Source organism: Typopeltis vanoorti, chromosome 24 (genome assembly GCF_054136105.1).
Source record: "Typopeltis vanoorti isolate ZY-2024b chromosome 24, IOZ_Tvanoo_1.0, whole genome shotgun sequence".
Classification (NCBI taxonomy): domain Eukaryota; kingdom Metazoa; phylum Arthropoda; class Arachnida; order Uropygi; family Thelyphonidae; genus Typopeltis; species Typopeltis vanoorti.
In genome coordinates this window covers 58,459,591-58,482,868 of record NC_143572.1, presented here as the reverse complement: position 1 = coordinate 58,482,868, position 23,278 = coordinate 58,459,591, and the positions used below count along the sequence as shown (strand labels likewise).

Sequence of the window (23,278 nt, the reverse complement as noted above, 5' to 3'; positions counted from 1 at the left end):
ATCTCCTTCACGAGATACGTTTTTATGTATGTGGCCTTCAGGATACTAAGTATTATCGTTCTTATGAATCGTAACGTTGGGGTCTCCTAAAGATAACGAGGGCAAAAAGTAGCAATGGAGACAATACATATTGTACTTTTGCTTATCTTAAGCAGTTACATCTGAGTACGCATTTGTTCCATCTATCTCTAAGCAAATAAAATAAAAAAGAGCTCTGTTTATTTAAAATACAAAAAGATTATTTTAAAATAAGTTCTGGGTTACATTTTATGAAGAAATAAAGATAAAATTAAAAATTAACAGATATAGAGGAAGATAGTTTTTCCGCTTAACATTGACGGTTGGGTCTCCTTTGGTCTAATTAACCGATAATATTCGTCTTGGAATTCATACTGCTAGACTACCGAATGTGCCCTAAGATTCTGGACCAATGAGAAAGAATAATGTCTTGGAGGTCACCGGCCGATCGAGGTACTGGAATCGAGAGGATGCTGATTTCCAATTGATTCCACAAATATTCGATGCCATTTAAATCAGGAGAAAGGCTGCAAGTGGAGCACAGAATGCTTGGATATGCTGTTGGAAAACAACAGTGTAAGCTATATTAGAGGACAAAATCATCAAAATTAATAAAAATCAATTGCTTACATTTTTATTTAATATCTAAACATTTGATTGAGCTACTTGTTTACAAAAAAATAAATAAAATAAAAATAAGTAAAGATGTTTGAATCGTGTTTGACTTTTTCATATTGTCATGCAATTTGAGATTGCTGGCGATCGCTTTATCAAGACTTCGGCATTCGAAGCTTCGTTCCCTATCAGGATCAGCATCAAACAAAACTTCCTTAGCATGTTCAATGTGATTGAAAACTACCACAATTTCTTTTGCAGTTAGTTTCTTAGGAGTAACATTCACTTCTTGTTCGCACTCCTCATCTTCTTCTTCTTCATATGCACCCTATTCTTCTATTGGGTGTCCCAAAATTCACGCAAGAAGTAATTTTGATAGAAAACACAGGTTTTTAATTAAAAATTGTAATTTCTTATTGATTAGAAAGTATACAGTATAGGGTTATGCCAAATAATTTTCTTTTTCTCCCTATTTTCATTCAAATGTTGCTTCACCTTCTGTAATTCCCTCGTTATCTCTCTAATAATCTTCTTTGATTTCGCTATTTTGGAGGTTAATTCATTTTCAATAAGCTCGATATCATCCTTAGCGGGGCAAGGCTTCTTCTTCACGACTTCTCTGCTCTTCTTAGCGTTACATTTCTTGTGCGGTTTGGAGCTATTTTGAACTCAATTTAATACTGCTGCAATAACTTAACAAAAATGATATAAAATACTAAATACACTAAAACAGTAAAATATACTATAAGATACTAAGTTTCTATGTGTAAAACACAATAAAATAGATAAAAATCAGTAATTTTAAAAGAGCGCTAAATTCACCGACCAATCACAATGTGGCCTGAACCCAATCTCTATCTATCCATATCTATATGTGTGGGTGGAACCTACCATATTGCACCAGGGCCACCAAACCCGACGCGGAGAATGTGGCACAATGCATTATCCACTCCAACCATATTACGGAAATTCAACCGGATATTTCAGATAACCCTCTGTTCTACTACCACGCTGGAGCTGTCCGGCATATCTATTTAGAATGCCTCGTCAATACCTAATTAATCCGTTCGTCTCAGGAAACGACAACCTTAACTCGAGGTTGTCTTCATACAGAAGAGGAATATCTCAATCTTGTCCATGCAGAGTCAAACAACCATTCCATCTGCAGCTACCTCTTCATCCCTGCTAATGCAGTAATATACAGTTTCTATCTTCGACACACAAGACCAGACAGCACAACAGTTTCGTAGAGAGAGAGAGAGAGAGAGAGAGAGGCTGAGCATGGTGATTGTATCACAGTCCACTTTCCACCCTAGAAGTGACATCTTTATTCCGCCTCCCAAAAAAAATGAAGAAGAAATAGATTTCCGTGCTTACGGTGTGAATGATGACCATCTGTTACTTTCGTGTAAATATGTAATATTGTCTTATGGCAACTTTCGTGTAAGTTGTACCATCAAATTATAAAAACTGTGACTGGTATGTAAAGTTTAATGTCATCCTATAACTACTGTTATTCTTACGTAATTTATCTCAACAATCAATCAGCGTGTGAACTTCTTCTCTGCCTGACTGCAGAGAACTAAAACCGGTTAATCCTGTACATAAGACTATTATCTTTAAATAAAATAAAAATATATGTGCATGGGTGTGTGGGTGTGGGTGTGTGTGTCTGTGTGTTTAGTACACTGTCTGACTACAAAATGACGCACCATTTATTTTTCTTTAAATTATGAACGATAGATTGCGTACTATTCTATATATTCTTTACTTGTAATAATAATTTGTCTCAATAAATAGATAAAATGTGTGCTGATGGGTGCTTAAAGTATACCTTCATCTTAAAAATAATTAATAGGTGGCTATCAAACGTTGTATAGATAAAAGATAATTTTTTATTGCTCAGAGTTTTAAGTGGTCTTACATAATCATAATTTAAACAGAATTAACCTTGAAATTACGTGTTATTTTCATCTTATCTGTGACAACTAAAGACGTACATTTCGAGATATCATTTGAGTTGTAATCTTCAAAGAGTTTAGAGACGTTTGCCAACACATCTGAATCAAGGTAAGTTTTATTTTGAATGCACTTAAATTACGTATAATAAACAATATATAATTTTCATCTTTATTACTTATTATTGACGTACGTACAAGTATGAAACTTGGACAAGTGGTAATCTTCATTTTTTGAAAGATCGGCCCTTGAGGGATGCATATGTACTTAATTTTGGTAGCAATTAAGTGTAGAAAAATAATCAGGTTAACTAGGGGTTATATATCTAGTACCGATGTATATTCATAATGGAATAAAATACAATTTATTGTCAATTATAATTTACTTTATAATTAATTGAGAAATCTCTCTAAAACTGTTCTAGTTGAGTATTTTTAGAGTATATTGATATGCCATTTTCTTACGTGAATATCGAAAATGCGACTTCTTCATAGAATTATTTTCACTTATTCTGGCAAATCTTCATGCATGGGCGTTTATTGCTTCAACGGTCAAACATTCAAGACCACGAAAGATGTCCTGCAGCAAATTTTTAATAAATATTCGAGAGCCTATTCCGATGACGCCGGAATGCGAGGCGATTTTAACGCTTGGAACACAAGAAGGCTTCCTTTTTGTGTTCTGGAAGCCTGAACACCCGTGTGTACTTCAAAGTAGACCGATAACATTGAAAGAGGTTACTCGGGCTTACAAAGACCTACACCTCAGGAAAATCCCTGGCCTAGATGGACTCGGTGTTGAGCATTATCGGTCTGTCTGGAATTTCCTCTTGCCTATTCCTGGTCTCGAATTTAAATACATTTTTATCTACAGGATACTTGCCTTCTGACTTTGTTAGTGGGTACACGATTTTTATCACCAAAAAGGGGAGAGACCTGAATAGTGTGGGTAACTGTAGGTCCATTTCCTTGACCCATTCGGATTACAAGCTATTCGAAAAAGCGGTGTGTCCTCGTCTGAAATTGGGATTGGTAAATGTGCTTACCAGCATTCAAGTGTACGGAGTTCCGGGTAAGGCGATGGCACTAAACCTATTTCTGTTAAGAGATCTTATTCGCCTCGTGACGAACGATGAACTCCTACTCGCACTTGTGTCAGTGGATTTGGTAAAGGTGTTCGATAGTGCAAATAGTACTAGGATGTAGTTCAGGAAAGCACAACCTTCCTGTTCTATATCCTAGAGAAAGTCGGTGTGGCTTCTTGCGTAAGGGAAATAATCGAAAGCATCTACAACAGAACAAAATCTATCGCCATTAATGGGTTTCTCTCTGAATCCATTCCCGTACGCAGAGGGGTTCGTAAAGGCTTCCCCCTTCTTTTCGCTTTAGTACTAGAACCTTAAAAAAAAAAACAATTGATGACTCACATTCAGTGAGAGGAATACCGCAGCCCATAGGGTCCAAACAGGGCAAGACAGTCGTGTATGCTGATGATATTATTGGAACCTTCGGGATTCCTATTCGATTTATATTTTCTTCGGCATACTGCGATAGTATAGCGTGCTCAGTGGTCTTCGTGCTAACCCAGACAAAACGAAAATGAAAACCAATGGAAAATTCGACCCTGCTGTTCTTCTGTATGGTTTAACACCGCAACCGGACCATTAACAATATGCCAGCCCTGTGTTACCAATATAAAAGCTGCTCAATTCCTGTCGTAACAAACGCGCCCTTTAAAGCCAAATTATCTATCTTTCAACGGTCAAGCAACAGACAACAAAATCATCGTAATACCTGTGCTTTTACACACAGTCAACTAAACAAACATCACAGACACAAGATATAGTTCTATACAAGCAGCTCACGACGTCTTCTTCTGGAGCAACAGGAAACTCGAGGTACTCAGGGCTTTTCACCATCTGCCTCCCTCTTTCCCCGAATCACGTAGAGTTGCCCTACCGATCTTGAAATATTCATATTTCACTAACCATACTGAAAGCTTTCGCATCAAATCACCCATCTGGCAATCAAATTAAACACTCTATTGGATATTTACTGGAACATTTCGATTTCTTTGTTTTTGAGACGCCTGATCTGGGCACGAATTAAGAGGTACTCTTTCTGAATATCAAAAACAGCTGGGGACAACCTTTTCACCGGGTTTTGACTTGGAGAATCGCTTTGAAATCTCGATGAAACTAGTGAAATCATAATATCGTCCTCAACCTTGTGACCCCTTTTGAGAAGTATGCCATGCAAGTGAAAGGGCACCTCTTCTACCAGTGTAGCAAATTTGGTGAAACACTTTTAAACACTGGCGGAAACGCTTAGGATTCCGTTGCCCACTTTCTCTGAGGTTGTCCTATTGCTGTTTCCCCCACCGGTGAGAAAAAAAATAAAAAATAAAAAAAAATCTAATTTTTCTCATCAATCTACCATCGAATTAAGAAGTGTTTCTCCGCCTATCTCCCTCAATTCCTGGAGTAGGAAAGATACCTCTGGGGCAAGGGCGGTTCCTAAGGAGATGGTGTAAGCCACCAACCATATGTCAGATTACACAGGGGAGATTGAAAGTGTGCAATTATTTGTAACATCATTTTTGATGACCTTTTAATCTCAGATTTTATCAGATTTGTCATTTTAGTCTAATCTCGTTTCATTCTAATGTAGGGGGGGATTGGCCTGAACAAATGCGGGTTGCGAAGGCCAACATCGAGGGGGTCCTGAGCCCTTTTACGGCGGGATCTCTCGATCCAAGTCTTCCAATTTGTTTACTTGTTTTATTGTTTTTATCTATTTCTCTCTCTCTCTTTCTCTCTCTCTCTCTCTCTCTTCTTTTATGTATATATATATATATATATATATATATATTTATAATGTTAAGATATAATGTTAGGATATTTATTTGGTATAAAGTATTTGTATTATGGGTTTTTTTCCTTCCTATTTGCTGATGGTTAACTTATTCGTCCAGCATTATGGTGTTACATCAACCATTCCTTTCGGCTATCCGTGTTTTGGTATTATTTTTAAATATTTTTTATTTCTTAAGCAAATGGCAAACTTTTCTGTTAATCCTTTCTTAACGAGGATCAGAGGAAAGGAAACAAATACACGAGAACTTTGGAATAAAAAAAATTGTACGGTTTTTAGGCTTGCCTATTTAAGGGATTCATTTCTCATGATAATTATAACAAAATAAACAATTATAAATCTAATTAAAGATCTCAGTTATAATAGAAAAACAGTTAATTAAGAAAATTAAGGAAATATGCAACACTTATGAACACATGATTGGAAATATGTGTTGTAAGTTGAAATAGATTGGAAGTAGATGGGATTAACTTGTCTCAATCTACACGTAATCCGTATAATGAAATGCATAAATGTAACAAAACAGTCAATAAAGTATATAACAATAAAGAAGATACTGAAGATACTGATTATTATGTGATAATGTCGTTAATATAATATTACTATGTAACATGAAATCATAATGTAATAAATTATTCTTATTATTAAAAAATATGTAAATAATGAGTTTACATTGTATGTTTGTGAGAAATAGGAAATATATTTTAATTGTACATGTGCAAACACTGTTGTATAATCACACTTTCTCAAACTTTGAAACAAAAAAAAAATAAACTAAAACATGTAATATTATTTAACTTGTGTAACTCTGAACTATATAATTGTAAATTATTACTGTGATTGTTATTTTAAAAGATAGCAAAAAAACTATGTTATCATCATTATTATTGAAATCTCATTATATATAGCACAAAGTGCTGAACCTTGTAAAATAATATACTGAATGGTACTCAAGATGATCATTGTATATTTGTAAATATTTGAGATATCAATTAAAAAAAAATATCCCCACACCTTTCAACAACTCATACGGTTCTTTTGTGAGATCACATCAGATACCCACGCAACTCAACAACCTACCAAGAAAGTTAAAACACGTAGATGACTACAGAACAGTAAAACGCGAACTCTGCAAAATATACCAACAAAGTTAATATACCATTAACACTAATATACACATCACAAATCACCAGCATCCAATGCCTACATCCCATGCATAAACAGTAGCAACAACACAAATAGTGAAGACTAAATCCCACTCTCTTCATAAAAGCTAACCCAAGCTTCGAAGTAGGTGGAATTAATTCGCCTCACTCATCTACACGTAATTTATAATCAAAGAATGCAGGTTATGTAACAAAACAGTCAATAAAGTAATGAAGTAAACAATAACGAAGAGATATTTTTTTAAAAAAATGTGTATATGTAAATAGGCTGTATAATAATAAGCTATGATATTGATATTGAAAAAAAAATAATGTATGTACATTTATACTTAAATAAATCACTGTTCTCTACATTTGTACTGAACAGAAAATGTTATAGTATGTACTCTGTATGATGATAAATAAAACGTTATTACAGTTTAAAAAAAATTATTATTATTATTATTATTAAGAGACACCTCCAGGGAGTAACGAACTCATCGAGAGACACCACATGCTATCCAAGCCAAATATAACATACTTTATTGTTGAATTCAGTAATAATTTAATAATTAATAAATTAATAATTATTTATTTACTTAATAAGTAATCATTACTTAATAATTACGATTATTAAGGTTTTATCAAGGCCTTATACCCACTTCGAGTTTGGGTTTTTGATTCTATTGGAATATAATCATAAATCGAAACTTGACTAATTCTATATGTACGTTATTATCACATTCTCGTCTTTATAAATACAACAAAGTAATGAAAAAAAATAAATACATGTGTAAAATATTCTTTCAGCTCCACCGAATTTTCATCTGAAAATGTCCACAGAATGGAAAAAACACTTCGAGGGAGATTCATTCGACTCTGCAGGATATATTGAACTGGCAAATGCCTTATTAGATAGAAAGGCGTATCAATTTTATCTCAAGAATATTCATGAAACATTAAGTAGCGGTAAGTATTATTTTATTTATTCTTCAGTTACAAATCACAAAAATGGAATGTTGTCTTTTTCCCTCTACAGTTTAACATTTAAAAAACTAGTCTCAGCATGTGTAGACTTGTGGCAATGTTTCTAGAACCATAATTCTAGACTTCCAGGAAATAGAACATTATTTGTTCGATTCTAATCATCCACTAGTGAACATATTCTCGATGCCTTTTCTATGCTTTTTCTGCCAGTTCCTGATTTAATTGTTTTTTGACATCGACAATTTGTTATCTTCTTAATGTCATGTTTTAAGAGAATTTGTAATATTTCAGACAATTATACAAACAAAGCTTTAAAAGTATGAAGTGAGTGTATCTGTTTGCTCTACTCTTACTCTAAATCCTTAAAATCATGATCGGCTGTGAGCTCAGCTATTGGCGATGTCTAGAATAGCAGAGACTGCTCTGATTTTCAAAAGTTAGAACTAAATTAGCTCGATTTAACCCGTTCGAGAATAATCGCTTTAAATAATTTCATTTTGATATTTTTTTATTGTTCTATTTTATAAAATTATTTTATTTAATTGAGTTTATTGTTATTGTTCTTTATTTTATTTATTTTTTTATTTTAATTTTTTTATTATTTTATTTATTTATTTTTATTTTTCTGTTTGCATTGCACGTTAATTCTAAAAATTAAAAACGACTTTGTTCTTAATATAGAGTTTTTCTGGAGAAAATGCAATTTTAAATTTGATTTTTAAAAAAATAATGATAACATTTTTAAAAAGAGGACCATCTAGCCATAAGGTGTTCCTTCATTGACCTTTGCTATTGCAGTTAAATTAGTGAACTCTCCACGGGTCATGGATAAATAACACTTACTTGAGAATACGAGTGGAAAGATCCAGTTTTTTAGCGACTTAACTCCATTTATGTGGAGCTCATACACGAGAGGTTGGTTAATCAACCCATGAACCTAATCAACATTAGTAGGTTGGGAAAGGAAAAATTTGTTTACATTTGATTATGAACATTTTTTCAGTAATGTGTGGCACTGTTTCCTTTGTTATAGACTGACTCACTTGCAGAGGGGATCTCTTACATTTTGAACAAAATCTAAACTAATTAAAACGATAAATTTTCGTTAAAATATCTTCCCCCATTAGGACGTTTCACGGGAACAAAATGTTTGGATGTCGGATGTGGACCTACAATACATTCGTTGGCTATTGCAAGTGCTTACTTCCCTTATCTGGTCGCAAGCGACTTCTCCGACTCCAATCGACGGCACGTGGAGTTGTGGATGCGGAAACAACCGGGAATGTTGGACTATACGCCCTTTCTCAAATACGCTGCTGAAATAGAAGGATATAGGTGAGTCATTCATCATTATCATTTATTTCAGTTATTTTTATTATTTAATATTTTGGATATTTCTTATATATTTAATTATTATTAATTTTTTTTTAATTTATAATTTTCCTTTTAAGTTTTCCACTTTCAGCGCATGCAACATTAATACACAGTTGAACAACTTTCAAATCTCTATTCTTGTCTAGTGTTTTATACATATACATATCTTTGCACACGTTTAGTGAGTTCGAACCTGACGAACACAAAGTCGAAATCGTTCTCTCCTCGTTATCATTTCCACGATAATGCCCATGCCTATCATTTATACAGTTACTAAGATTATCGCTCTTGCACTCATGTTCCCGCCATGGGGGGGGGGGTGGGGGGGGGGGGGGGTGGGGGGGGGGGGGGGTGGGGGGGGGGGGGGGTGGGGGGGGGGGGGGGTGGGGGGGGGGGGGGGTGGGGGGGGGGGGGGGTGGGGGGGGGGGGGGGTGGGGGGGGGGGGGGGTGGGGGGGGGGGGGGGTGGGGGGGGGGGGGGGTGGGGGGGGGGGGGGGTGGGGGGGGGGGGGGGTGGGGGGGGGGGGGGGTGGGGGGGGGGGGGGGTGGGGGGGGGGGGGGGTGGGGGGGGGGGGGGGTGGGGGGGGGGGGGGGTGGGGGGGGGGGGGGGTGGGGGGGGGGGGGGGTGGGGGGGGGGGGGGGTGGGGGGGGGGGGGGGTGGGGGGGGGGGGGGGTGGGGGGGGGGGGGGGTGGGGGGGGGGGGGGGTGGGGGGGGGGGGGGGTGGGGGGGGGGGGGGGTGGGGGGGGGGGGGGGTGGGGGGGGGGGGGGGTGGGGGGGGGGGGGGGTGGGGGGGGGGGGGGGTGGGGGGGAGCGCGCGCAATTAAACATAGATTTGATTTCGTTGCTTCCCAGCACAGCAAATAAACCAGTAAATAATAACTGGGGTCATCCTCAGAGAAGCTCACAAATAAGCTTCGACGATGAAATCTGAGAAAATACATCTCATCCAAGATAATAAATAAAAAAAATAAAAAAATAAATGCATCATATATAATCAAATCGATGTAATATACGTATCACATGTAAACAAATGTATGTAATGTTGTATTATATATGTAATGATAAGTATGTCATGTATTTATCATATATTATAAATTATTATAATGATTATTGAGAAAAAATGTATTATTATTATTATTAGAATATATGAATGTATCAAATGTAAAGAAATGTAAGTAATGTTGTTTAATATGTAAGCAAATGTATTTAATGTTGTATCATACGTAATAAATTATTATTAAAATATATATATATATATATATAATTTTTTTTCCATCATATATATATATATATATATATGGGAATAAATTTTTAACTTGGGTATATTGTATATTAGGATAACCAAGCAATTTTATATGCTTGGTTATTTTAGCTCCTAATCCCAAGTATGCAAACAATTAAGTTTGCGCCTGAAACAAAGTTCAAGTCTAAAGATGGCACAACACCAGGGCAACTCATTGTAAAGGTGGTTAAAGCTTTGATCACTATTCTTAGTATTTTCCCATAATGTAAAGCACATCTCACTGGAAGATGTATACTGCAATGCATTATGGGTGGGGTCACTACCCAGACCGGTTTCGACCTTTTTTGAGGTCTCCTCAGTGAGTAGCTAGACCCTAAATACCAAGGTTTTAGTAATACAAAGCCTTATCAACTTTACCTATATAAGTTGCAACAAGGTGTATTAAGTTTTAATAAAAATCTCCGGAGGAGATATTGATGGGAATAAATTTTTAACTTGGGTATATTGTATATTAGGATAACCAAGCAATTTTATATGCTTGGTTATTTTAGCTCCTAATCCCAAGTATGCAAACAATTAAGTTTGCGCCTGAAACAAAGTTCAAGTCTAAAGATGGCACAACACCAGGGCAACTCATTGTAAAGGTGGTTAAAGCTTTGATCACTATTCTTAGTATTTTCCCATAATGTAAAGCACATCTCACTGGAAGATGTATACTGCAATGCATTATGGGTGGGGTCACTACCCAGACCGGTTTCGAAATACTAAGAATAGTGATCAAAGCTTTAACCACCTTTACAATGAGTTGCCCTGGTGTTGTGCCATCTTTAGACTTGAACTTTGTTTCAGGCGCAAACTTAATTGTTTGCATACTTGGGATTAGGAGCTAAAATAACCAAGCATATAAAATTGCTTGGTTATCCTAATATACAATATACCCAAGTTAAAAAAATTTATTCCCATCAATATCTCCTCCGGAGATTTTTATTAAAACTTAATACACCTTGTTGCAACTTATATAGGTAAAGTTGATAAGGCTTTGTATTACTAAAACCTTGGTATTTAGGGTCTAGCTACTCACTGAGGAGACCTCAAAAAAGGTCGAAACCGGTCTGGGTAGTGACCCCACCCATAATGCATTGCAGTATACATCTTCCAGTGAGATGTGCTTTACATTATGGGAAAATACTAAGAATAGTGATCAAAGCTTTAACCACCTTTACAATGAGTTGCCCTGGTGTTGTGCCATCTTTAGACTTGAACTTTGTTTCAGGCGCAAACTTAATTGTTTGCATACTTGGGATTAGGAGCTAAAATAACCAAGCATATAAAATTGCTTGGTTATCCTAATATATATATATATATATATATATATATATATATATATATATATATGATGATGATGAAAATTTCCCTATTGATATCTTTATGACCATTCCAGTCTCTGTAGCTCATTCGATATAGAAGAAGCCCTTTGTTCTGAAAGACGTGGAATTTATTCCCGTCAGTGACATGAGGATTCTTTATCTGGTGTCTCTTTTGGCGAAAGGTGAGTTAATTAGTCTCATACGATGGTAGATCCTAGAAACTCGGATTTTTCGTCCCAGTGAACACACACGGATTACAGTCGTGAATATCGCCCTTAGGGGATGCAGCAGATGAGTGACAAACCGGCTTCATTAATTCGTTGTAGGTCGGGTGGGGACTCAACCCTTCCTAACGGATGGATGGGAAGTATTGGATAAGAATTTTTACGATCTGTCCCGTCTTATGAAGGCCTTGTAAAGAGGCAAAATGAGTTCCTTATATTTAAACCCAATCCAAATAATGGAAAACTTCAGTAGCTGAATAGTAAAGTTATGTAAGATTCTTTTATTTGGCAGAAGTTTATTTGGGAACAATTCAAAATAATGAACATCACAGAAGCCTATTAACAGCGTAAAAAATTAATGTTTTCTATTTTTTTTTTTTTACCGAATATTCACCATTGCTTTCACCAAGCCCCCAATTTTATTCTGGCTCGGGAACGTCATATGGCTAGGGGACGAAAAACCAGTTTTCGGGTGAAAAAAAAAATCCTCTTACCACCTTATGAGACCGGCTAACTCACCTTCAGTCGAAAGAGACCAGATAAAGGTTCCCAACCTCATAGACGGGAATCGAATCCAGGTCTTTGGTACCAAAGGACTTCGTCTACGGAGGCTGTATAGTCATACAACAGAATTATAATATATTACTGCTTTAAAGGAATACAGATTACTAGAGAAATGTTATTCATAAAAGCGTGAGGTGTTTTTGGATTTCTTTCCAAAATATATTTATTTGCAAATTTCTTTCGAACTCTTGAGCCACATCTACATTTAATTATATTATAATTTGAAATTTACATTAGCATTCTGAACCAAGTTTGGATGAAAAGATATTATTATTTATTTTTACCCAAATAATAATAATAATAATAATAATAATAATTCCCAGTTTTATCGTCAAACTAAAATTTAACTAAATTTAATGATTTAAATTAAAATCAAATAAAATTTAAAATGCATTTCGTGGTATAATTCAGGACAGATTATGGTAGATAGCAAAACCGAACCTGGATAGTTTGTTTTCAAGCTGAATTTGGACTCTTTATTATCTAGTATTTCATAAATATTGGATTGGAGTGGATTTCGTTTGAAATCATGTCTTGTATGGATTAATCACGTTAAAAAAGATCGGTAATTAGTGTCCATTTTACTTGTAGATTGAAGAAAAATAACTCTTAATTCCCATGCGAACCTAAATTATTAAAAGAGCTTCATTTTTTTCTTAAATGTGAGATTCAAGTTCAATCGTCTGTAATTGGTCTTAAAGAGCTTAATTAATAGCATTAAATGGGGGTTATATATTATACGTGTGTGTGTGTGTGTGTATTATTCAATGCTTCTAGCTAATTTTAGTATAGTCAAGAACTTCGCTTCTTATGGCAAGCCACATCAATATTAAATATTTATCAAACTGAGAAGTGTGCTTGTATTTGTGTAACTGTTTCTTTTATCTTTGTTTCTTGAAAAAAATTTAAACTAGGAATTTATTTTTCAATATCATTTGTAGATTTTAAATCAAGTACTTTTTTATCTGTATTTATTTCTTAGACAAAGATGGAGAAATTGCGAAGTGTGTTATAACTGCTCGAGATAAGCATCACGAAAACAAAAATAATAAGATAACATCGATTTCAACAGTGAAGGTCACAAAGAAATATATCGCGTGTGAAGAGGATATTTTAAAATTTTTTTATTCGTTGATTTCAGTCCCGTATTTGAGATCTCCACAAGAGGTTCTCAAAGATATGCTTGAAATACGTATCTTCTGCTTATGATTTTAGTAAAAGCAGCAATTATTTATTTATTTATTTTTCTTCTACCATTAATATTTTAGCCTCTGTAATAGCCAGCCACTTGTCTCTGTTACCAGCGAGTGTAAACCGAGATAATTTATGTTTAAGAGATAGCCTTTTTTTATTTAATTATCTCTAAGGTGAAACACCAAAGAAATTCCTGATGAGTTTTAGAGCATAATTGTTTAATTAATTTACATATAAGTTAGTCGCCTATGTAGGCAAATGAAGAACTATTAGAAGGGTATTTATATATAATTGTTCGACCTTCGCTGCTATAACAACCTTCAATCTTCTCAGTCAATCTTCAATCTTCTCTTAAATCTTCTTCTGCTAGATTTACTGATTGCTTTATTTATTGATTGATTTCATTATGTATGCCAATAAAGTACTTCACTTTCTACCAACACATTATTTCAATGAGGAATTCCAAGAATGAGAGAAAATCAAAAAACACCGACTGTTAATTATATGTATAAGATAATAGAAATAGCTACTTGGAGCAGACGGTGTAGTGGCTACTTTTCTTACCAGTTTTGTAACAAAGACGTGCTTCTTACGCGATGCTGTTCTTTTGTTGATTGCCAGGTTGTGAAACAACTTGGAAATGGACAGAGAAAGAAATGGCAAAGAATGGTGAAACAAACCTCACACACCAAAAAGGGCAACGTGCTGATGATGATGAACATCGATCTTAAAACTCTCTCATTCAGACAAAAATATATCGACAGGGCCGGTTTTCCGGATAAAAAATCCCACATAAACTGGGGAGAAAAACCCTGCTGTCCACGCCCAAGACCGGCTATCTTGGCTATGGATGAGAAAGATCCTTAAGCTCTTCGCGTCGTCGACGGGAATCGAACCCAGGACACTCCTTGCCCAGGCATATGGTTGCCATATAAAGAATATTAATATATTTAATTTTATTATTGCACCTCTGAAACGTGCGTAATTTTATTAAAATATTCAAACTGCATATGTACATGTAGGGTACTGCAATAAAGAATTAGTCAAATTAGTCAATTCCTAAAATACAAAGAAATATCTTTGTATTTTAGGAAGGATCACTTATTGTAGGTTGGTGACCAATACACATATTTTTTATTTCTGTTTTCTACATCGTTAAACAGAGTGATTTTATTCATCATTCGCTCCGAAAACATCATGTTCTCTAATTATGAATGCTGAGGAGAACTCTTTCAAGAAATTATAAGAGCGAGTAGGAAAAACAGAACAGCTACTGTGTTGAATCACGGATGAAATTTAGCTACATATGAAATTAAAACAAATTCAGAAAGCAACTCTCATTTATTCTCTTTATATTCTTGTCATTTGGTGAGATGGTGAACGTATCCAATTACAAATGATACGTGCAAAAATGAAAAAAAAAACACAAGAAAATGAAAAAATGAAAAAAAAAAAAAGTATATATATATATATCGGGGAGGGCTAAAACACAGACAAAAACAGTTTGAACATTTGGTTACAGACGCTGAAAGGATTTAGTATTTCAAAATGATAAGGAGGTAGATGATCTCCTCTTAAGAATGTCACTGGTGGCAAAAATGTGCACTGGTCAACTATAAACCGAGGAGAGAAAATGACAGAGTTGGGAACAGAAACACGACTACTTCAGTCAAGAAAAAGTTCCAAATTATAATCTTTATTACAAAGTTGGCACAACACATTCCAGCAGGAATGTGTTGTGCCAACTTTGTATTCCAGTAATGTTCTAGAATTAAAATTAATAACGCTCTGCTATTAGGAAATTTGTGAAACTAGGCGAAAGCTCCTCCATTAGTACTGCCAAGAGTCTTTCGTAAACTTACTTCTAACGTGTATGCATTTACAACAACGACTTTTCCAACAGTAGGTAACAGATACTGAGGTTCAGCAAATCGCTTTCGCTGCCACTACAATGTTCTGAAGTGATTGAAGTTAGAAAACTTTACACACAATGCTTTCGCTCTCATCAAAATCAATCAGAATTGGTAAAAAAGGAACAAAATCTGCGGTATTAAATATTCCGCAACTCACGTCGTAGCGCCTTCCAGTAAATAAAATGTCAACACACACACACATACACACATATATATATATATATATATTATATATGCTACTGCTAAGAATTCCATAGAAATTGTGACGTTAAAAAATAATATGCAGCATACCATTGTTAACTATATATAAACCCTAATAAAAGGCTAAAATGGGGCAGGCTTAGTATAGTGGCTACTTCTAACTACAAGGTTTGTACCTAAAAGCGCCACTTACGCAGTCTTGCTCTGTTTTTCTTTTCTAAAATATGGTCTCACATTTCCTCCTGCACACGAAATTTATGAAAGATAGTAAAATGGTGACTAGCATTGAAAAATAAGTGTTTTTTTGGAATTTAATTTCAACTATAGCTCGTTTAGTCAGCGGTTGAAAACCACTGCAATTCTTTTATTATTTTTTTAATTTTATTACTTTAACGTTTGCTCTCTACTGCTTTGTTTAATGCATTAATACTAGAATTTATAAATAAAAAAGAATTAAAATTTAAATAGACATTTTCTTCAATGAATATTCACAAAATCTGATAATTAGTGAATTTGGTATTTTCGAAATTAACAAACACACCATTTAGTTGAATGCTATTAAAAACAGAGAAAGAATTTATAATGCTGTACGACATCCGTAGCTGAAAAAAAGTGCTTTTGCATTCTTTTATTCCGTATTCATACATAGGAGATAAAATCAATTAAAATAAAAAACTTACGTAACTTCTAGTTGGTTATTTAGTTTTAATTGTTATCAAGAGATGTCTCTCTTTATACACAGAGAACAGAATACGACACAAAAATAAATAAATAATGTAAAATAAAACTGACACATGCAAAATATTTCATCATCATCAAATTCCTGCCATGTACCCTTGAGGGGTGTACAGGATATGACAATACTACATGAAAAAATTACATCATCACTAACTTCCTATCTACAATTTTCCTCCATGCAAAATATTTTCACATTATAAATTAAGTAAAGTTGCAGTTATTCGAACTACGATTTACGGTTAAGCCGCTATTTTCTCTTCTTTTATTTCTTTTTGTTTCATTTCTTGGGGAAAAAAAAACTATTAATAAAAATTTTTAAAAAAAAAGTGGATTTTGAATATCAAACACAAAATTTGAAATTCTACTGCTGTGTCATTTTCACGTAACATTTGTTTGATCTACAACTGTTGTAGACGAGACTACATGTGCAAAACGTTTCTTAAATTTATTATTTTCACACACACACACACACACACATGCTTCATGTCCGTAGTTACTTAGGGGTAATACGAATCAATCCTCCTAAACTGCAATGCACGTTAAATGCTTATGGCAGAGTCTAAGGGTATGGAGAATGAAATCTTGAAAACAGTTACCTTTATTCAGATTCATTGCAGTTATATCCGAAGGAATTGAAATTCTCAAATGCGTTGTCTTTCAATTGCTTGTGTTCTGCGGTTAATCTGAATGTATTGCAAGAGGAAAAAAGTCTTAGAAAACCCTCCAACTTCATATACGTTCGATTAAATCCACTTCAATTGAAAATTCCTTTGGACCCAAAACTTCACGAGTGAAGAACACAAATCTGGTGGTCACATCTATTCACTGTTGATGGAGATTATCAAAATAGCGTAATACCATTTTGTGAACACCGCTGTTAACAACGAGAATATTCGAATAAAATGTCTCTAGTTTGAATGCATTCTTGAAGAGCCTTTCGTCTGGTATTTATCTTGAATTGTCTTGAATTCCAACATAATCTGGCATATACTGGTGTTCGGTTGGAATCCTTACTTGTCTGTGCACAGATCCAGTCTATCGAAATCGCTTTGCAGTATCGAAATCAAATGACTCACTGAGGGTGGTCATTCTACTCTACCCCCCCCCCCCCACAACTTACCTTTTCACCACATTCTTAATCCTCCAACGATATATAATGCCACCGCCCCTTCGTCTACACCGACGGAGCCATGTGACGTACATTGTTTAAATAATATGTACATGAAAAAGAATTTAAAATAGAAAAATAAAATTTTGATAATTTATTTCTCAATAGAAATAAACCCGAGACTGCTTTTTAGTCTCAAATATATATTTCGCGTTTGAAGCCAAAAATGAAGACTTTTTATACTAATTATTAAACCAAAAAAATGTAGTTCATTTAGGATGTCATTATCATAAAAACACTATAATAAGCTTATGATATTAACTATTACAATAGAAAGTATTTAAACCCAGGATGCATTTTTTGTTACTGGAAAAGTGTGCATAATGTCCGTTCCGATAAAGTGAAATGCATAAGAGATTAGACGATATTCTAGCTTTGTGTTTCATTTATTTTAGTTTTATTTATTTATTTTTTTAATGTTCATTACCGGATGATAATATATGAATGATTTTCAAGTCGCTACAATCATTTCCGTAAGAATTAAAAAAAAAACATAAAATAGAAATAAACGCATTGCTAACTATATGTAGGAAATAAATAAATGTCAATTTCCAGCAGACTTAGCATAGTGGTTAATTCGGACTTTTTGCTTGGACTCTGACCAGAGCAGACGTGTTTTATTGTGTTCCGCGTCCATAGTGTTTAGTGCTTTGTTGAAGGATTAAGAGCGTCGTAAGGCGATTAGCAGTGCCCTCGCCCACGATTGCTAAATGCTTTCCGTGAAAATGGCTACTGTGTCGGGAACATCGTCAAGTAATCCGACCGACCCTAGTCTGGCCGTTCGTCAAGAGAACTCCACCAAAGTAAACGGATCGAAAAATAATTTATCGGGAAACGCTACAGTTTCTTCCATGGATACCAACGTAGACATCATATCTTCAATAAACCTGCCAGAGGAATTGGACTGGAGTAAGGCCTGCATCTTACAGTGCGACCCAGCTGGAGCTCCGTACACCGAGGAAGACATCATCGAAAGCCTCAAATCCAAGGTAAGAGGTTCAGATGTCTGGCACCTCGGTGTCCTCAAATATAATTATATTTTCCTTATTTCCTTTAAGTCCATTGCTGTAAAAGAAACGTTTGTAAATTTTAAAGAATTTGATGTATGTAAACGTAAATGCAAAATCCTGCCAATATCTAAAAATCGTAAGATAGATATTATTATACACTGGTTACCCCCCCAAATCCCAAACAGACTGGTGTCAATGCACTTCGAAAAATTTGGAAAAATCGAATGCATTGAACAAGTCACCAGTAACACCAGGGACAAAGAGTGGGCACATGTCCTTTCTAACAAAAGAAAAGTAACCATCACCTTGAACGAAGGCGCCAAAACTGAAGAAATACCGTATGTCATTAAAGTTCAAAAAATGACGGGAATAGTAATCATCCCAGGACGCCCCCCTGCATGCTTTCGCTGCAGGAAAATTGGTCACTTAAGGAAAGAATGCAGTGCTCCGAAATGCGAGCAGTGTAACCGAATAGGCCATAACATGAAAGAATGTCCTGGGCAGACATACGCATCGATGTTAGCCAAACGAACGGCTGCAGACCAGCCAAGTTCACAAAATGAGCTGGAAAAAGCAGACGATGTTCAAGAGAACAACTTAGAAGACATGCAACTGAAGAAAGTAAACGGAAAAAATACATCCGAAGATACTAGCAAAAAAATACTCCCAAATAAGCAGCAAGAAGAGGGAACACCATGTGTAACCTCTGAAGAAAATATATGTAGAGAGGACATTACAGAAGAAAAAAAAATGCAGGAAAAGATGAACTGCAAGAAGCCGAAACATCTTGCATAACCTCTCAGGAACAAAACTGCAGAGAAGACATGGCAGGAAAAAAAGAATTTGTCAAGAAGAATGATAAAGAGGAGCTTACTATAAGTCCAGAAAATCTGGGTGGAAATGGAAAAAGTCCAAGTGCTTTCACCCCACATAGAAGGAACAAAATGAAATTTACACCTAATGTAAAAGCAAAAAGAGAAAAAGATAAAGTAAAAACTCAGAGAGGAAAGAACTGCTGATTTCAAAAATTATGAAGAAACCAATTAATATAGTGAGCATTAATTGCAATGGTCTAAACAGTCAGCAGTCACAGAAATTATTAAGAAACATGATACATCAGAACCACACAGACATTGTAATGCTACAAGACACGAGACTAAACACAGACTCAGAAACAGAAAAAAAATTTCACAGAAGCCTGCAATGTCATTACTACATCGTTGGCGAGCCAGCACAAGGTAATGGCATTGCAGGATTATCAACCCTCATAAGAAAAAAAAGCAACATACAAATCATATCCCACAGCACCATAATAGAACACAGAGCCCTCGAGGTTGAAGTGGTCTGGGGAGATCAAATAGTGTCGTTAATAAACATCTACGGCCCTGCTGATCACAACAACAAAAAACACTTCTGGGAAACACTTGGAAATAAATGCTAAACATAAAAAAAATCATAGCAGCCGGGGACATGAACTTTACCGAAAACAACAATATAGACAAGGAAATTAAAAACACTTCAACAAAGAACAACTTCACACACATAATACAACGATGTAATATAAAGGACACATTTCGCATACTATATCCTACACGGAGGGAGTACACACATTTTTCCCTCACCAATGCCTCACGGCTAGACAGAATATACATAAGCCAGCATCTAAAGTCCACTGTTAAGGAAGTTTGCCATGCACCACTAACTTTTAGTGACCACCACTTGGTCAAGGCTAAACTGTCCCTTGAGACCTTAGACAGCAACATATACACTAACAGAAACTACCCACTATGGAAACTAAATAACAGCATTATTAACACAGATCAATTTACATCGGAAATTAAACAAATACTAGACAATATAATAAAAATAACAAATGTAACGGAGGCATGGAACAAATTTAAAATACAAGTAAAAAAAGCCGCCATAAAGATAGGGAAACAAAAAAAATACAACACAAACAAAGAAAAAATAAACATAATTAAAGAACTAATGCAGAAATACAACACAGACAGAACCCTTCCAGAAAATAAAATAGCCATTAATGCACTCAGAGCAAAACTAAAACAAATTGAAATAAAAGAGGCTGAAGGGGCCTGGGTTCGCGCTAAAATAAAAACAATGGAACAAGATGAAGGAAGGACCAAAGCTGCGTGGCTCTTTGAAGAGCAAAAAAAGCAGAAAGCTCAATTTAATAAAATAAAACACGAGGGGGTAGAAATCGAGGGAGATGCAAATCTCCTCCGATTCTTCCACCCGCAATACACGAATACATTCTCTGAAAAAGAAAATTACGAAACAGAAACACAAAACTTCTTGACACAACTACCAAGACTCACAGACAAGGAAGCAGAACACATAGACTCGCCAATCACGCCAACAGAATGCAAGAAAATCATAAAATCCCTATCATTACACAAATCCCCAGGACCCGACGGCCTCACTGCGGAGTTTTACAAAGCGTACTACCCCATGTTTGAGACACTATTTGTGAAAATGCTATCCGAAATACACAATTCGGAGAGCATCCCAGAACAGTTCAACCTCGGCTACATAGCATTAATTCCCAAAAAGAAAGACACAGCAAACAACGAAGAGACACAATGGAGAGGAATTACACTACTCAATACAGACCAAAAATTTTTAACTAAAATTATTTCCGAAAGAGTGTAGAGACACATAAACCAGATCATATCCAAATCCCAAACCTGCGGAATAAAAGGCCGAAAAATAGAGGACAATATCCTTCAAATTCGATGTATATACGAGCACTACCAGGCAACACAACAACCATGTCTACTGGTAGGTCTCGACATTGAAAAGGCCTTTGACTCAGTGAGTCATCATTACCTACATGAAGTCATCAAAGCTGCAGGTTTTGGAAAAAAAATTCAGAATCTGATTTCAAATATTTACACCACAGCAGAGTCTCGCCTAATCATAAACAAGAAACTGTCTGCACCGGTCAAAATTAAATGCTCGGTCAGACAAGGAGACAGTCTTTCTATGATCCTCTTTGGTCTCGCCTTAGAGCCGGTGATACGAGAAATATCTAAGCATCCCGGCATAGCGGGCACTCACATAGGAGGTGAAGGAAAAACAAAAGTGCTCGCCTATGCCGACGATGTAATACTAACCGTAACTACAGCCGAGTCCTTCACACTGGCATACAACATACTCAAAAAATTTGAAAAAGCGTTAGCACTCAAAGTAAACCTTCACAAGTGCCAAGCGATGTTCGTCGGCAGGTGGGTAAAAAGGCCTACCATGCCGAACGACATAAAAATAGACAAACACCTACCACTACTGGGGATCGTCATAGGAGAACAAATCCAACACAACACACAATGGGAGCTTGCAGATACAAAAATAACCAAGAAAATTACACAGATGAGACACAGACAACTATCACTAACAAGTAAAGCTAAAATATGCAATCAATACCTACTGTCTAAGATATGGTACCTCATGAACAATACCAACTACAACGGTCAAGCAGTAGACAGAATACACAGAGAATGCGCAAAGTTAATCTGGGGTTCCAAATACGAACCCATCAGAAGATTCACAATATTCCATGACATCGAGGCGGGAGGACTCGGCTTAATAAACGTACACCTAAAAACTCTAAGTGCGAGAGCAAAAATCATAGAGAGAGCTTACACAGAGGAAAAAGCATGGAGCGCATATATAATATATTATATGCAGAAGATAATGCCCGACAAAGTAATATGTTCCCTTCCGCGCTCGAGTGGCAAAACACCCAGAATGTTCCACGAGATTGCGGAAGGTTACAACTTCATTAACAAATACGTAGGAATAAACGAATTCTTGAAGATGAGACCTAAAGCAGCACATATCAAACTCACGCGCACAGTTATACCACCACCACAACACCGGGAGATTGAAAGAGGGACACTAAGACTATCAAAGGCACTTAAAAAGGCCTTCAATCTGCCCATAAACCCCAAATTAAAAACCTTCTACTACAAAGTACACCACGCTTGTTTGCCCACCAAAATGTGGTGCACAGCGAAAGGAATCCCTCTTCAAGGTCCCGCCAGATGTCATTTTTGCCCCCAACCAGAAACACTTTACCACTTAATGATGTACTGCCCTCACACCTCCCGAATATGGAACACGGTTCAAACATTCATAAAACACAAACAACCCTTTACAGAACACACGTTATACTGGTTAAACGAAGGGAAAATTAACACAACTAAAGCAATCATCATCATCATAACAACCATGTACTCGATTTGGACATACAGATGCGACAAAATTTACGGAAGGGAAACAGGACCAGACATACTCAGGAAAATAAACAACATATTAAAAGAAACAATCACAGATACCAAAAACAGAAACAAAATAACAAAACACCAATGGCGGAAAATAGATCTCATCTCAGAATTCGAAGAACAACTGCAAATCATAGAAATAAAGGACCCACCATAAATTAAAAAAAAAAAAAAAAAAAAGCATAAAACACACATATACACGATAAAATATACATAAGCGAAAGAAAAGCATATTGTAAACTTCTTCATTAAGCTGTATAACCACTTGTACATTAATTGCTTTATGCTATAATTAGTTGTAATTCTGTGCATAATATTTGACAATTATAGAGGTAGTAGTTTAGTTTTATGTATCAAAAAATGTCAATGACGGTTTATATAGTGG

At 35.7% G+C, this 23,278-nt stretch overlaps 1 protein-coding gene across 1 annotated transcript in view; it reads left to right on the top strand.

Moving 5' to 3' along the window:
* The first annotated feature begins 2,602 nt into the window (after positions 1 to 2,602).
* LOC150093256 (nicotinamide N-methyltransferase-like) overlaps positions 2,603 to 23,278 on the top strand; it is a 393,830-nt gene continuing 373,154 nt past the window's right edge. The window contains exons 1-3 of the mRNA XM_090413897.1: positions 2,603 to 2,703; positions 7,421 to 7,579; positions 8,725 to 8,932. Of these exons, the coding sequence (XP_090270023.1) occupies positions 7,444 to 7,579; positions 8,725 to 8,932 (344 nt within the window). The 5' untranslated portion in view covers positions 2,603 to 2,703; positions 7,421 to 7,443. The remainder of the gene's footprint in view (positions 2,704 to 7,420; positions 7,580 to 8,724; positions 8,933 to 23,278) is intronic.